Here is a 15,593-nt window from a genome sequence, read left to right on the forward strand (position 1 = left end):
AGAACTAATATTATTGTGACAAAAGGTGTCAAATTCAGGAATTGAATTGAAGATTTATAACTTTTCACATCTAACTTTAAACCTTCCCTTGTACACTCAGATCATATATAAGTGTCGTATGGAATTTACAAATCTTATGTAAGATGCTCCATTAAAGTTATCAGATAAGATATAACGAAGAAATTGACTTAAATTAACATCATTTAGAAACTAAATTGGGTTTATTCAAAGTAAAACACATAATGAAGTTGATGGAGTAGATTAAAGCTCCTCGTACAGCTAAACTTTTGTTAATTACCAAATTGGGTGAGATTAAAGTGAAAAATTATTAAAAATAGCATCACACAACAACTAAAAGCTGTCAAGCTGGTTTAAAATTATAGAGATGTCAGATCCATATATTTTGATGAGGTTCAAAAGCCATAGACGGCATTTCATAAATCACGGGCACCTGCAAAAGGTTAAGAGGCTAATTAACGGCAATTACCATAAGGAATTAAAGTCAATTTAGTTTTTTTTTTTCATACTTCTACTATTTCTTTAAAGCATTTTAAAGAAGTAACTAGCTATATGAAAAGTAAGTCAGCAAAAAAAAAAGCTATATGAAAAGTTTACATGCAGTTGACAAAATTAAATTCAATATATTAACATGAAAAAATTATTAATTAGGTCATGATCATCAAGTGTTCATACTTCATAGTAACAAACAATGCTTGTTTAACACGTACATTTAAATTTAAAATTTACAAAAAAGAATTAATAACACATAATTATATGTTTTGTGAAGATTAATAACAAATCAGGGGGTTGGAGATTATTTAATAATTTCTCTAAAAATTAAATCCCACTGATCAAATTTAATTAGCAATGAAAGAGCACAAGATTATTTATAAACACAGTTCTAAATTTAATTTTTAATTCTTTTAACTACCAGGATTTAAATTTTTTTTTTTAAAGTCTTCCAATTAAATTTAAGAAATATAAAAATAATGTGAAGTATTGATAACTTGTTTTTAATTAAACCAAATTAAAAAACAATGAATTATTGATTGACCTGAGTGAAACTGAACTCAAATCTCATAAAGTAAAGTTGATTAAAGAAAAAAAAAACATAGAGAGGTGATTTAATTAAAAATGAAGAGTCAAGTTTTTCAGTATAAATATTAGAAGTTAGTATAGGAATAATAAAAAAAAAATAACATTACGTGAAATTATTTGAAAAGAAGCTCAAAAGATGCAAGTATAATTTGCTCTAATAGTTGATAGAAGAATGGAGCCATACACAATAAACAGCAAATACAAGAATTTATACACTATCATGCGTTGTTTACAAGCATCAGCTGGTCCTGTGTCAATTCTTAAAATCTCAATGAATAATGATAACTAAACTACCTAATTTTCAACCTACTTAAATTCAAATGACAAATGCACAAGAGCCACAATCTGTCAGGGAAATTATCTTTTATTGCACAACAACACGAGAAATTCAGTCTTTTCCACGTGGTTGCTACCATAATGCCTCCTCCGCCCATTGTACAAAAGATGGTCTTCCACATTAGTGAGCCATTGCTTGAGCATGTGAGAAATGGTGGCTACCCTCCTCATCTGTATCTGTATAATAAACAACAAGAACATCAAGAAATGTCATACAAAGAATTGGTTTAGGGATCGTCAGTGTTGTATTGAGTAGCATAATGAACCCAAAAACACCATACCTAAATACTAATATCAAAATGCAATTTCCACGAGTAATAGTAGTATGGCATTTTCATCATTTCATGCTTGAGTGAGAATGACATTACTTAGTATTGGATCGCCAAATACATATGCTATGGTTGTTTGAATAGGAGAAACAGGGAAGTAAAGAGTCTGGAATAATTTTCTTTTTTCGTGAATAATTTGGAATCGAATTTACTTCATACTCGTTTGGTACAATAAAATTGTGGGATGATGGAATATGGAGTGCAATTTAAGGCTTCTCCTTCTACAGCATCAAAGTGAGTTGAAAGTGATTCTCCACTCTACCAAGTAGCAATCAGAGAAAATCAAAACCTTCCCATCCCAAATCATTCTTAGTTTTCTCCTCATTTTACACTCAAATTAGCAGAGTCCTAGGCATTTGTTTTTTTTTTATCGTCAAACAATAATGATTATATTACTTGAGTACCAGAGGTACCAAAATATACAGATTAAGTTAGAAGCCACACAAATGGTTCCACGCAAACCACAGGTTGGTCAAGCTCGGAACCATTGCCTAGCTAGAGAGGTGACAATAAGGTGTAACATTCAATTAACATTAAGTCCACAACTACTAACTGAATCCTATACTAAGATTGCTGGACCAGTGGTTGTAATGAGTGCTGAAGCCCTTCTCCAAATTCCTAAGCCACGTCCAAAGTAAGAAAAGTGCATCGTCCAACACTTTGTTGGCATCAAAAGTAGCGTTTGAAAAAATGACATTATTTTTGTGCTTCCAAATTGTCCATGTGAGTGCAAGCCACCACCACTTCCACCTGTTAGCCCTCACTCCGCCCTCCAGTCCACCTATATGATAGAGGAAATGCTGCTTTGAATTTAGCGGGAAAGCACCCACAATATTCGTCCAATTCAGCGATTCCCACCATACAGGAAGAATTCTGCTACACTGAAAAAACAAGTGACATGCGCTCTCCTCCATATTTCTACATAAAGGGCATGTGCTATCCTCTACCTCAACCTGTCGTCTCCTCAAATTTACTCTAGTCGGTAGTCTATCCTTGAGTAGCCTCCATGCAAACATTGAAATTTTACTTGGAAGCTTAAGTTTTCATAATTCCTGAAAAACTCCCCCCTCTGTCTCCTCTGATATGTCCCCCCTCATCACAATATAAGCACTTCTAGCCGTGTATTGTCCACTCTGATCTGCCGACCACACCCACTAATCTTCATATTGGGGCTGTATACTTTTGCAGTCAACATCTTTTAGGAACGATACAGCCAAATTAATCTCGCTATCGAACAATGGTCTCCTCCACCTTAAGTTCCACTCCCACCCCGTATCTTTACAATCCCCCATCTGCTGGATAATTTGGTTTTGCTGACAAGAAATGACGTACAACCTAGGATATTTAGCTGACAAAGAAGCATCTCCACCAATCCAATTATCCTCCCAAAATCTGAACTTATCCCCTTTTCCAACCTTCCACACAATTGTATCCTGCATTGCCTCACTATGTTGCGAAAGATTCGAAAGCAACTTCAAGTCCCTCCACCATATGGATTCGGTATTAGCTCTCGATGTCTCATTCAAACTCCTCCACCCTCCATACTTAGATTCAAGTACCCTTGCCCACAATTCTCCCTGATGCTGAAGAAGGTTCCACTTCCACTTCCCAAGCAATGCTAGGTTGAAAGCATTGATGTCTTTGATTCCCAGGCCCCCATTTTCTTTTGGGAGGCATACTGTGTCCCACTTGACCCAGGCTATCTTGTTATGCTCATGTGCGCCACCCCATAGGAACTTCCTCTGTATGCTCACCAACTTGTCCATCACGTTCTTAGGAACCCTGAAAAATGAAAAGAAATAAATAGGAATGGATGTTAGGACTGACTGTATAAGAGTCACTCTCCCCCCGAAAGACAAGTGTCTTTGCTTCTATTTCGCTAGTTTTCTCTCGCATTTACTCAAGATAGGGTCCCACGTCTGACATCTTCTTGGATTTGCTCCAATAGGAACACCAAGATAAGTAAAAGGAAAGGACAACAAGCCACAATTAAGGTAATTTGCTGCATGAAGTGTCCACTGTTGTGACATGCCAAATGCTCCAAAGCTGCTTTTGACAAAGTTGATTTTAAGGCCTGACACCATTTCGAAGGTTCTCAAAATTGCCTTAATTGCTCTAACATTCTGCATAGATGCTTCACCAAAGAAAATTGTGTCATCTGCATATTGGAGGGTGCTAATTTTCAGCTTATTTCTGCCAACTGGAAACCCTCTAAATAAACCTTTCCCCACAGCTTCTGACATCAGGCCATTCAAGGCTTCAACAACTATGTTGAAGAGAAACGGTGCTAAAGGGTCCCCTTGTCGGAGTCCTTTTTGAGGGGAGAACTCGGATGAGGGACTACCGTTAATGAGAACCGAAACAGATGCAGATTTTAAGCACCCCTCAATCCACTGTATCCATTTGGTACAGAATTGCATTCTTCTCATCATGTAAATCAAGAAGTCCCATGAGATAGAATCATACATACGCCTTCTCGTAGTCAACCTTGAATACCATGCACGGCTTCTTGTTTCTTTTAGCTTCATCAACCACTTCATTTGCTATTAACATATGCCTTCCTTCTATAAATGTTGATTGCCTCTCATCTATAATGTCAGGCATGATCTTCTTCAATCTGTTAGCCAACATCTTAGCCACTATCTTGTACATGCACCCTATCAATGATATCGGTCTGTAATCGTTCAGCACTACCGGATCCGATACCTTAGGTATCAAGGCTATGAATGATGCATTGGAGCCCCTTGGAAAAATTCCATTAACATAGAATTCGTCCAGAAAGTGAAGGAGGTCGGGTTTTAAAAGATGCCAGAATTGTTTAATGAATTTGAAATTAAGTCCATCTGGGCCTGGACTTTTTTCACCTCCGCAATTCCAAACAACCCTCTTTACCTCATCCTCTTGAAAATGTTGCACAAGTATATCATTGTGCTGGCTATCCAAAGTCCTGAAGCTAATCCCGTCCAATCGAGGTCTAGCATAATCAGGTTCTTGAAAGCGCTGAAAAAAGAACATTTTGACTGCCTCTTTGACCGCTGTGGGCTCTTCGATCCAGGATCCACCAACCATCACTCCTTTCAGGCAATTGTTTCTTCGGCTGGCATTAATCATCAGATGGAAATATCTTGAGTTGCAATCGCCTTCCCTGATCCACCTAGATCTCGCCTTCTGCCTCAATAGTGATTCATGTGAATGAGCCGCTGCCCATAATTCTTCCTGAAGGTTCTTCTTGAGCTGCACTTCTTGAGGGGTTAACTGTCTGTCTATGGTATTCTCTTCAAACTTATTCATGTCTTCCTGTATCTTCATATATTTCTTTAAAGTATCCCCATAGTGATCTCTGTTCCACACCTTGATACTGTCTTTGAGTCTTTTAATTTTTTCTTTTAATACAAAACCTCCCCAACCTCTTAGTTGATTAGAGGTCCAACTGTCCTGAACCGCCTTCTTGAAGGAGTTTTCGGTGAGCCAACAATCAAGGATCCTAAAAGGTCTAGGTCCCCAGTCTACTTTTTTGGATCTGAGCATCAATGGACAATGATCAGAGAAATTCCTATCCAATGTATGTTGGGAGGTATCTGGCCATTTAGCAAGCCATTCGGAAGAAATCAAGAATCTGTCCAACTTGCTTCAGGCTGTTCCATTTGGTCTGAACCACGTAAATTTTCTGCCCACCCATGGTGCTTCCTCCAATTCCATCTCTGCAATCCAATCATTGAACTCCCGAGAGCTACTGTCTGCTAGTCCCCTCTGACTGACACCTAGTCTCTCTGTCGGATCCCGGATGCTGTTGAAATCACCTAGAATACACCATAAACCCCCAGGGGTTGGAGTTTTCAGCTGCTTCACGCTGTCCCATAACATCCGTTTGCTTTGAATATCACAAGGCGAGTAGATGTTGACAATGAAAACTTGTTGTGCCTCCTTGATCCACTTCCCAACCAACATTATGAAGTCGTTCCCAATGACCTTCCTCTCTAGAGCAAATGATTTTTCACTCCAGATACATAATATTCCACCTGCTGAATCCGATGATGGATATGCTTCCCAACTAACTTCTGTCTCCCCCCATAAAGCTTGACACATAGGCCTATCAATTACCTCCTTCTTAGTTTCTTGTAAACACAACATGTCTATTTGCTGCTTGGTGACCAACCTTCTTATTGCCGGCCATTTAACCCCCCTCCCTAACCCTCTTACATTATATGAAATAATATTCATGGGGTCCTCCTCCTGTTTCCCAATCTCTCGGCCTCTTTCAAATCTCTGTCTTCCATTTCTATTAATTTCTGCACGTAATTCCGTTGCTCTGGTCCACAAGTAACTCCCAAGTCTGTTGCCACCTTCCATAGATTTTCAGCCTCTTGAAACTGAGTGGGTGCTGAAGTTACATCCTCATGTGTTGGCTGTGTTGTAGTGTCCTCCTGGGTAAAAGTGGCTTGGTCTCCATCATAGACTTTTTCATCGGCTGTTTTCTGCAATTGCTGATGTTTTGTGGCCACGTCTGAATCCTTTGCTGTATCTGGGCCTCTATGGCCTTGGGAAGCTTTCTTTTTGCACCATCTCTTTCGTGAATATACCTTGCAATCTGTAATTGGGCCAAGCTGTAAATGGGCCATAGGGCTATCAGGAAGGGGAAACAATGATGTAATGGGGGTGCAGTTAGCAGGTCCCAGTTCAGTTGGAGCCTTATCCTGCTGGTCACGTGGGTTTTTAAAAGTAGGAGATATCTGCCCCCAAGCTTCAACGTTCATATGTTCTGAGCAATTTCCCCTTTCACGAATACTGTCTCTCCCCCCAACGTGCGTTCCTTTCCCTGAGGTCTGCACCTTACCATTTTTGTGTGAAAACTGTTTGCCAGCCTGGGTATCCACACAGCACCTCGGGAGCACGCCCTGGTGGTTGTCCGCTGGGCCGTCGGGGCTGGTTAGTGGCTTTGTCCAGTGAGTAAGTGGGTTTGCTTGGACCAGTGGGTAATGGCGCTCTATCATCGACGGGGGTTATCTCCGGCGCGCCACCGTTTGTCGACAAGCCCACGCCGTCATTCGTCGAGAAGCCCACACCACCATTTGTCGTCGCACCCAACAACGCTCCTGGCCTGACAGATGTCGCATCATTGTGCCCTGGCTCGGCATGCATTGCATGCAACCCTTGAGTCACGCGCGGCTGGATCAGTCGCGGCGAGCCTAGCTCGCTATCCCCTGACTCTATCTCCTCCGATGAAGTGAACTGTCTCCTACACCAACATTGGCATCTTTCTGAGCCAGTACCGCTTTCCTCTGTGATATGCACTCTGAATATCTCCCCGTGTATGTGTACATCCACTGTGTGTTGGATTAATGGGCTCCATGGTGTTTTGAGCAAGACCCGTGCTACATCAAGCTTCCCGAGTTCCTCGACGTTATCGTCGATGTCCACCACATCGCCAACACCTGCCACTATCTTGTTGATTTGACGCGTATCCCAGGCCAAAAGGGGAATTCCCCAACACCGCACCCACGTCAATCTGTAACCTGGTCGTATTGACGGATTCCACTTCTCCAATGAGTAGAAAAGAGGATCTCGTTCTTCACTTCCTTCATCCATAATCTGCCTTGTTGTATCATCTGTGAGTCCAAGGAGCAGAACCATGTCGTCCCCCATATATTTCACCGAAATATTAGTTCCGATATCCCACAGAAGTTCCTCTTCGAGTCTGTCGAATAAGGCCGGGTTTCTAAGTCGCCCCACCCATGCCTCTTTGAGCCATTTTGGCCCTGTCAGAGGTATATCAAGGTGCACCGCCGATCGCGAGCTATGGCAAGTGCGACCTTCCTGTGTGGGTGCTCTCCTCTGACTTGCTGTTGAGGTATTTCTCTTCACAGGCATTTGTTGAAATTCAGTAGTTAGACAGACTATAAACCATATTATGCCAACACCTCTTATCACATGTAAATCATATGTACAGGAATATAGAGTTGAACCCAATGCAAATTCAAATATTTCATTTATGATTGGGCACTAAAAATAGATCCATTTAACATCCAAATAAAGTCCACAGTATTCTAATTTCTAATTTAGAGGACAATTCATGAAAGGAAAAATCTCAAATGGTAATTGCAGTAAGGTATCAATCAAAACTGAGAAATACCACTTTCGTCATCCGAAAGATCTGCAAGCCTTGCAATTGCATCAATAAGAGCTTGCTCATGATCCTGCCATTTATTTCGTATCAATTAATCCGTACATACACCATTTGCAAGAAAATAAAAGAAATGTCAGACTAGCATATATAATTGTCCCTTACCTTCAATATTTTCTTGACTTGCTCAATTTCAAGCGCATCAGGATGATTTGCATTGAATACCCTCTCCACCTGTCAAGTTCACCAGATACTTAAAATATGTCAAAGAACAAAAGATCAAACAATCTCAAAGAGTACTCTGATTGAACTGTCTTCAGTTACCTCCTTCACTAGTGTGTCTGTGTGAAGTATTTGTATATCATCTGGAGTCTTCATTCCTATTCCATTCTGTGATGGAAAGAAATCTTTTCTGGATTGCCCCTTTGCAGTTCCCCTACCTCTTCCAGCTCCTGGAACACTATCATGTCTTACAGATATACTCATCCCATTACCAGATCCAGCAAAACCCCCACGATGATTGACTCCAGGATCCCCACCTACCCACTGAATATCTTCAGGAGACATCTGCAGTATGGAATGGGACAAAACATAACACGACTTCCTTTGAATGTTTGGTGAATTTTAACATTTGGTGGAACCAGAGATAGAAAGGTATGAAACATTTGATATGTTCCATTCCGTACTGTCCACACACCAAATGCCACATTAGAGAAAACAAGTTCCTATGATGTAGGCTAGAGTATATAATCTGAATCCAGCAAACACAGCCAGGTCCAGAATTGAAAAAACATTATTGACATATCATGCGTGCATATGGCAGCTAAATGACATTTAACAATGATAAATGCATATGAAATGGGTAGACTTCACAGTTTTAACAATGGTACATAAAGCCCCAAATAATAAGAACTTTTTTAACAGAATAACTTTCCTTTTAGGAGAGAAAAAAAAGATATCTAATTTGTCTTCAGTATTACTACCTCTGGTCTCGAATATAAGAAGAAAAAATTAATGCTTATTAAGAAAATTGGTTAGCATCGTTTAATTGTATCATTTTCATTTAGAAAATAAACTTTTTTTTCCTAAACTACCCTTCCTTAGAACTTGACATCAAGAATAAAAGAGACATTGGAAATAAAACTTCGATTAAATAAAGGGTATATTAGGAATGATCTGATTAAATGAGGTAAAATTAGTTGAGATTTGATTATATTTGAGACCAACACCCTTGACATTTTTTTGCTTATATTTGAGACCAGAAATAGTATCAAATAGCCATAGAACTCTTTGTAACTACAGTCAAAGATATTAAATTACACACCGTTTTCAATCTTGATATTCTATAAATATAAATAATAAAACCATGACAAGCATGGATTTGTTTGGCTACATCCACCCCTACCCCTGCACAGGTTTTAGTCTCAATCTATGATCGGATTCTTTCTGAACCCCCTTAAATTCCTACGTAATATAATAGACTATTTTAGCAATGTTAAACTATTTGTTTCTATAAATATGAAACATTTAATTCTAGTAAATGTTCTTTTGTTGATAACAGATGAACTTTTTGATGCCACATACATGCTGAATCACTTTTAGAGAAGACTAGAAACCTCTTTTTTTTCAAAAAAATGGAACATTGACAGCAACCATTTTAGGGGCAGGGATGTCATGAGAACATCAGCGTCTCTTTGTTCTCTGACTGCTTGATTTCTACTTCAAGTCTCTTAATCCAAAAAAATTTGCAACCATGATTTTTTAATTACAACTTAGTGCTGATGTATTATTATTGATCATGAGTACATAAGAATTTTACTACAGTAATTAGTATTAAATATACCTCTGACAGATTAACCCATTCCCATGATTCATTTGCAGTCCCCAAGTCATAGAGCAAAGCATGTAGACCCTGAAAAGTTAGAAATAAAAATAAGCAGGTCAGCTACATACTAACCAACAAACAAGTTTTTAATTATTTGGGGGAATGTAAGTACTTTAGTTCGATTGTAGTCGGAGATAATGGCTTCATAAAAGTTGTTGTCATCAGGCCATCTTGTTCTCACTCTTCTACCAACTAATGAATCCAACGATGCTCCCTTGGCAACCTCACCCATGACAGTACCAGAAGTAACTCTATTAGGTACTTGATTCCTTCCACCTAGTCCTGATGAAGGGTATTGCTTTATTGAAGATACACCAGGTAATACTTGGCCCTGCAAGTAAACAACAATGTTGCTTATTTATTATTCCTTAGCACTAAATAATGTATTCCTGATCTGCATCAGAGACAAACCCAAGCTCAGTGAAGATAAACAGAAATGAAGATCACTCTGAATTTTCTTGTTTGCTTACAGGTTTGTGCTTCTTGCCCTTAGATCCAGAAATGGATCCTCGTTTTGCCACTGAAGATGGCTGAAGGGGTGCAGCCACGGGTTGGGGACAAAATGCAGAAGGCCCACCAAAAGATTGTGATGGTGCAGATGGAGTTATCTTCAGCTTCTTACGAGATGCAGAGATAGTGGGACTTGGAATTGAATCATGAATAGCTTGCCCAACACTCAGCACAACAGGCTGATTGCCTCCTGCCTGTCTCCACTCCCTAAAGTCAATGTTCAACAAGGTGCTGATTAACAAAATAACAGTGCATATGTGGAAAAAGCAATGGCAATCTCACTTATGAAGCATAGATCAACAAGATGCCGTGTTTCACAGTTTTATCCAACCTTATATTTTGTATGACATCATCTGCATTAACATGACCTAGAAGTTCTCTGTGTTCCTCATTTGATAATCTTAGTTCTTTTCTAAGTTCTGTAATCAAACTTTCCTTCTCCTGAAGAAATACATGTCATTTAGCAGTCATTTAAACCTGATCAAACAATTTTAAAAATATTAGATATATGTGAAAACCAAATGAAAGAATATACCCAAGAAATGGCATCAGCTTGAGCTTTAAATGCCCGTAGAATTGAACTGTATGCTTCCTTCTCAAGTTGGTGAATTTGAGTTTCCATATCAATTTCACCATGCATCCTTGGGTATGGAATTGAACCTGCTGGCAATCTTCCATTTCCTGCAAGACGTTCCCCTCTGGGGATTCTATTTTGATGTGTTGGTGGAAGATCATCATCAGTTCCTGCAATCAAGTGAACACACATAATGTAAGTATAACATGTGAGGCAAGACCATGAATCATTGAAACAAATATCAACCAGACTTTTTTGGTGAAGATGAAAAATCTATCTGATTCTCAAGAAAAACATTGTAAGAACAATTCCAAGCATCAGAAGTAGAACACATGCATTTACTATTTAAGTATTTATATAAAGTGAGGACACAATCAATTCACCATAACAATTAAATTAAATAAATAAGACATACTATCTTAAGGGAGAATTAATAATTAAAAGCACCGAAATTTCATCATGGGTACAATGCAGGCAGTATGCCATTCACTAGCATCATTACACTGTATCATAAAGAGAATCATGTATGCAATAGTGCTAAAAAAGAAAGATGGGGGAGGGATTAAAAAAGTTTCCATTTGAGGACCTTGAGAGCATAAACATTTTATTTAGAAAAGCTTTAAGTTCTTGTAAACAAATGGATAGGCATTTCCATATGATTCTTCCTTGTTAAGTTTGAAAATTTTAAGAAACTGCTTCTCAAATCTCAATCAAAACCATCAATTAGGATAATCCCAGGCAGCAGAAGGGTTCAGCACCTACTGCTGGTAAAGGTGAGGCACGACTTAAGTGCCCCATTGCTAACTCAGAAAGAAACCCAAGAGGCTCAGCCATCAGATTCTCTAAACATTAGAAACCGATTGTCGGTCTTTGGAACTCTACACAGAAAGCAGCGTGGAATTTTGAAATATAACATTTTAATCTTTTACGTTTATAAAAAACGTCAAGCTTGAGCAGTTAAATTTATATGGCACATTAATGTAAAACAACCAAATAATTTCCTGCTTCCTTTTTTCTAATGCATTTCTTTAGTCTCTCGTGTCATTAAGATTCCCTCAGGGTCAGGGCACCCTTAACTGTCCATACGAAGAAAAGCTAACAAGAAAATTTTCACACATTCACAAGACTTCTTTCATCACGGAATAAACACAATGACAACAACAACAAAAGCCTAATCCCAATGGGTAAAGTCGGTTACATAAATCACACAATGCCATTTAGCTCGATTGAAGACCAAATTCTTAGGAATATTATTCACCGTGAAATCCCGCTTAACAATTTCTTCTAATGTTCTTGTTGGTCTCCCTCCCCCCTTTTCACAAGACTAAAAACCATGCAATTTACTCTCCTCGCTAGTGTTTTCAATGGCCTTTCTTTGCACATGTTAAACCACCTTAACCAATTTTCTATCATCTTTTCCTCAATCGATGCCACACCAATATTCCCCCCCCCCCCCCCCCCCCCACACACACACACACCATGGAATGAACATATTCAAGAAAAAATACTAAAAAATACTAATCCTCTAGCCTCTTGAGACATTACAGTACAAATCAAAAAACACGCACCACTGGTACTACACCCTTCAATCAAACACGTTCTTAAGTTACTTTTTTTTCCAATATGCAAAACATAAACGAACACAACTCAGATTCCCTAAAAGCAAAGCAAGAAACCCAACAGTTTGGCGCAAATTGAAATCCCCACACTCCTGAAAAAACCAAGAAAAACAAGAAAACAAAAATGGGCTAAGGAAAAGAAAAACAATTAAAGCCAAACAAATCCCTGACCCTAGAATTAAAAGAAGCCTTCAATATTTTTGGCAGAGATAGGGAAAAAGAAAGGAACTTTGAAATGAAACTCACCGCTACTATAGTAGGGTTCGTAGTCCATAGCCAGTTTGCACCGAAATTGAAGCACCCAGATTCAGGAGAAAAAGAAAACGCAAGAACCAAGATTGCAACGAAATGGACAGCGAACGAGGAACGAAGAGTTGAAGCGGAAGAGGAATCGAAGGTCGAATGAAATCATGGGTAGTTGTTCTGTCGAGTAGAGCCTCAATTTGTCGGAATTGGACACTGAGTCAGTGAGTTGTGAGTTGTGACTCGTTAGGGAGACTCGTTATGTTTTTATAGGAGCTCCCGCCCATACGGCCATACTCAAAGGCAGAATAATGTTTTTATTTATTTATAATTTTAGTAATTTAGGTTTTACTAACTTAATTTAACCTTTTTTTTTATTCAGAAAAAAAGTTAATCATTTATACAAGTGTTAAGCTTTATTGTTAATTTGTTATAATTTACCATGACTTATAGGATGGACAAGGGATCTGAATCCCCTCCAGCATATACATGTTTCTAATCCTCTCTAGCTCAAATTTCAACCGTTATTAAAATAATAAACTAAAAAATAAAAAAATCTTTCTCCCAAAAAGTCACCGATAAACATAATTCGATAAATGTCATAATTTATTTCATGGCTTCAGAGAGCAACTCTACAGAATGGGCAGGTGTTGAGCGTTCATGATAAGAAAGTAGATTGTTGGTTAATCTAAAGGCTATTTACAATGGTCCACCATAAATCGTTTGGAGTCCTTGTCCACCCTAGAAGCCCTCAGAATATATATCATAAAATATTATTTCAAGCTTTAAAAAGTTGGTTCTTTAAGTAAACTTATTTAGGGCTTTTTTTTTACATATATTTTAAAAAAATACATTTTAGGATCGGTATTACATTAAATCATGTAAGATGAAAGAAAAAAATGGATTTATTTTAACATTGAAATTAAAGTGAACATAAAAGTTAATGTATGAAGCGATAACTTATATCAACCTTAAAGTATGAAAATATTAATTTTATTATATTAAAAAGAAAAATAGTGAGATATGTTGAACTTTAATGATAGGTTGTCCTTTCACGAAACTATGTTTCTATTAATAAAATATAAATATGAAATGTTGTATTTTTTATGAAAATATATATCCATTCATAAAAAAATACAAGTATAAAAGTGTGGATTTTTCTTATGAAAGAATATGTCTTTTTTTATCAAAAGGCAAAGGAAATGTCTCTTTAAAGGACAGTGTGTCCTCACCAAAAGGTGTTTCTTTGAAGAGTTGTATATATTTACCAAAAGGCATAAGGTGGTCTAAAAAAACAATCTACATGTAGAAAGAAAATGCAAAAATCAACCGTTTTAAATTTTTTTTTTGAATTCCTAATAAAACAGAAAAAAAACATTTTTTATCTTTGATATTTGATTTTAATTTTCAATAAATTAGTAAATTTTTTTTTTTGGTCCCTAATATATTTTGTCCATTTTGTATTAACCCATTTGAAAATATTGATATGAACTAATTAACAAACGAACAAAAATTATTAAGGATAAAAAAATTACTAATTTGCCAAAGGCAAAAATAAAAAAAAATCAAGAATTATTTTGTTTGTTTTATTAGAGACTCAGTACAGTTTTATTTTATCAAGAACTCAAAATAAAATTCATTAATTTATTAGGGACTTAAACCATTTTTTTAGTCTATAATTTTCATCCAAATATCCCACAACTAAATTGGCTTTGTAATTCTTAATTTGTTATGTTGGAGTTGGATTATAAGGTTGGGCTTGTGTTACAGCTAGAGTTGAAATATAAAATTGGAGATTCAAATCCAGTTTCAATACTTTGTAAATTGCTCCAATACTTTATAAATCTATAACCTATGTTTGCATGGCCATGTCAGTCATGACAACATAGTAACTAAGGGGTGCATATTTAATTGGGATTTCATATAATTTATAAAAAAAAATCTTGCAATATTTAATCAAGATTTTTTTTTAAAAAAAAACTTATAATATTCAATTAAGATTGTCATGATTTTTTTTTAGAGGAGAACGAAATCTAATAATATTCCATTGAGATTTTAAAAGACAAAAAAAATCATCTAATATTCAAAATCATAAAAATTTCAATAAATTATTTTGTCTATCGGATTTTTATGTATTTTGCGTGACCCTTTAGTTTGTATCCATAAATAACATTCCCATAAAACAATCTCAGCTATGTGAGACTTTTCTCTACTCCCATCTGTAACACCCGAAAGGGTACTGCACTTATGATTTCATTTTAATCATGAAAGCGGATGACATGAAGTACAGATTAACGATATCATTACTCAAGAATTCAAGAGTTAAGGAAGACTACATTATCCTTAAGTAATTACATCATATGAAAAAGAAAGGTAACCCCACATATGGGATTCTTCATCAAACATTTAAGTAAATATGCATCTAATCAAGTCTTCCAAAACACAAATCTAAAATGCATTAATGACAAAATGTAATGTCTTCAAGGTTTCTCGTTGCCATTCTTCTAACCTGTTCAATCTAGAACATAAACACTAAACTAATGAGACACGGTCTCAGTGTGTGCTAAACCCATATATAAGAAGAAGAAAGAAACCCATCTACAAATAACCTCTAACCACTCTTCAATCCCAGCACCTAACAGGTCCCAGCTATGCATAAAAAATGGCACGCATGCACCATAACTCATCACAACCCATGAATTCAAAACACCCAAATCGAAGAGGTAATTCAGTGGAATCATCGTTGAACAAATAAAAACAATCACATATATAATAATGATACCAATTACTATTGAACAATCACGTATAAAAAACAAAAATATATAATAATACAAATGCCCACAACATTAAAAGTCATGTATCAATTTACCATTATCGA

The 15,593-nt window shown here is 36.9% G+C and overlaps 1 protein-coding gene across 1 annotated transcript; it reads right to left on the reverse strand.

Annotated features, from left to right (window-relative positions):
* Positions 1 to 1,259: 1,259 nt before the first annotated feature.
* LOC114421971 (protein EMSY-LIKE 3-like) lies at positions 1,260 to 12,986 on the reverse strand. The gene is made up of 10 exons (XM_028388128.1): positions 12,719 to 12,986; positions 10,815 to 11,023; positions 10,611 to 10,720; positions 10,240 to 10,486; positions 9,882 to 10,100; positions 9,728 to 9,796; positions 8,209 to 8,451; positions 8,050 to 8,118; positions 7,894 to 7,957; positions 1,260 to 1,611 (listed from the first exon to the last, which is right to left on the reverse strand). The coding sequence occupies exons 1-10, from the start codon at positions 12,744 to 12,746 to the stop codon at positions 1,556 to 1,558; spliced, it is 1,314 nt and encodes a 437-aa protein (XP_028243929.1). The 5' UTR covers positions 12,747 to 12,986; the 3' UTR covers positions 1,260 to 1,555.
* Positions 12,987 to 15,593: the final 2,607 nt, after the last annotated feature.

This window comes from Glycine soja, chromosome 8, assembly GCF_004193775.1.
Source record: "Glycine soja cultivar W05 chromosome 8, ASM419377v2, whole genome shotgun sequence".
NCBI classification, from domain to species: domain Eukaryota; kingdom Viridiplantae; phylum Streptophyta; class Magnoliopsida; order Fabales; family Fabaceae; genus Glycine; species Glycine soja.

Coding starts and splice junctions, on each gene's coding strand:
- LOC114421971 (XM_028388128.1), bottom strand. CDS start 12,746: ATGGACTACGAACCCTACTATAGTAGCG. Junction 9,797..9,881: donor CCGACTACAATCGAACTAAA/GTACTTACATTC, acceptor CTAACTTTTCAG/GGTCTACATGCTTTGCTCTA. Junction 1,612..7,893: donor TCTTTCGGATGACGAAAGTG/GTATTTCTCAGT, acceptor TTTATTATACAG/ATACAGATGAGGAGGGTAGC.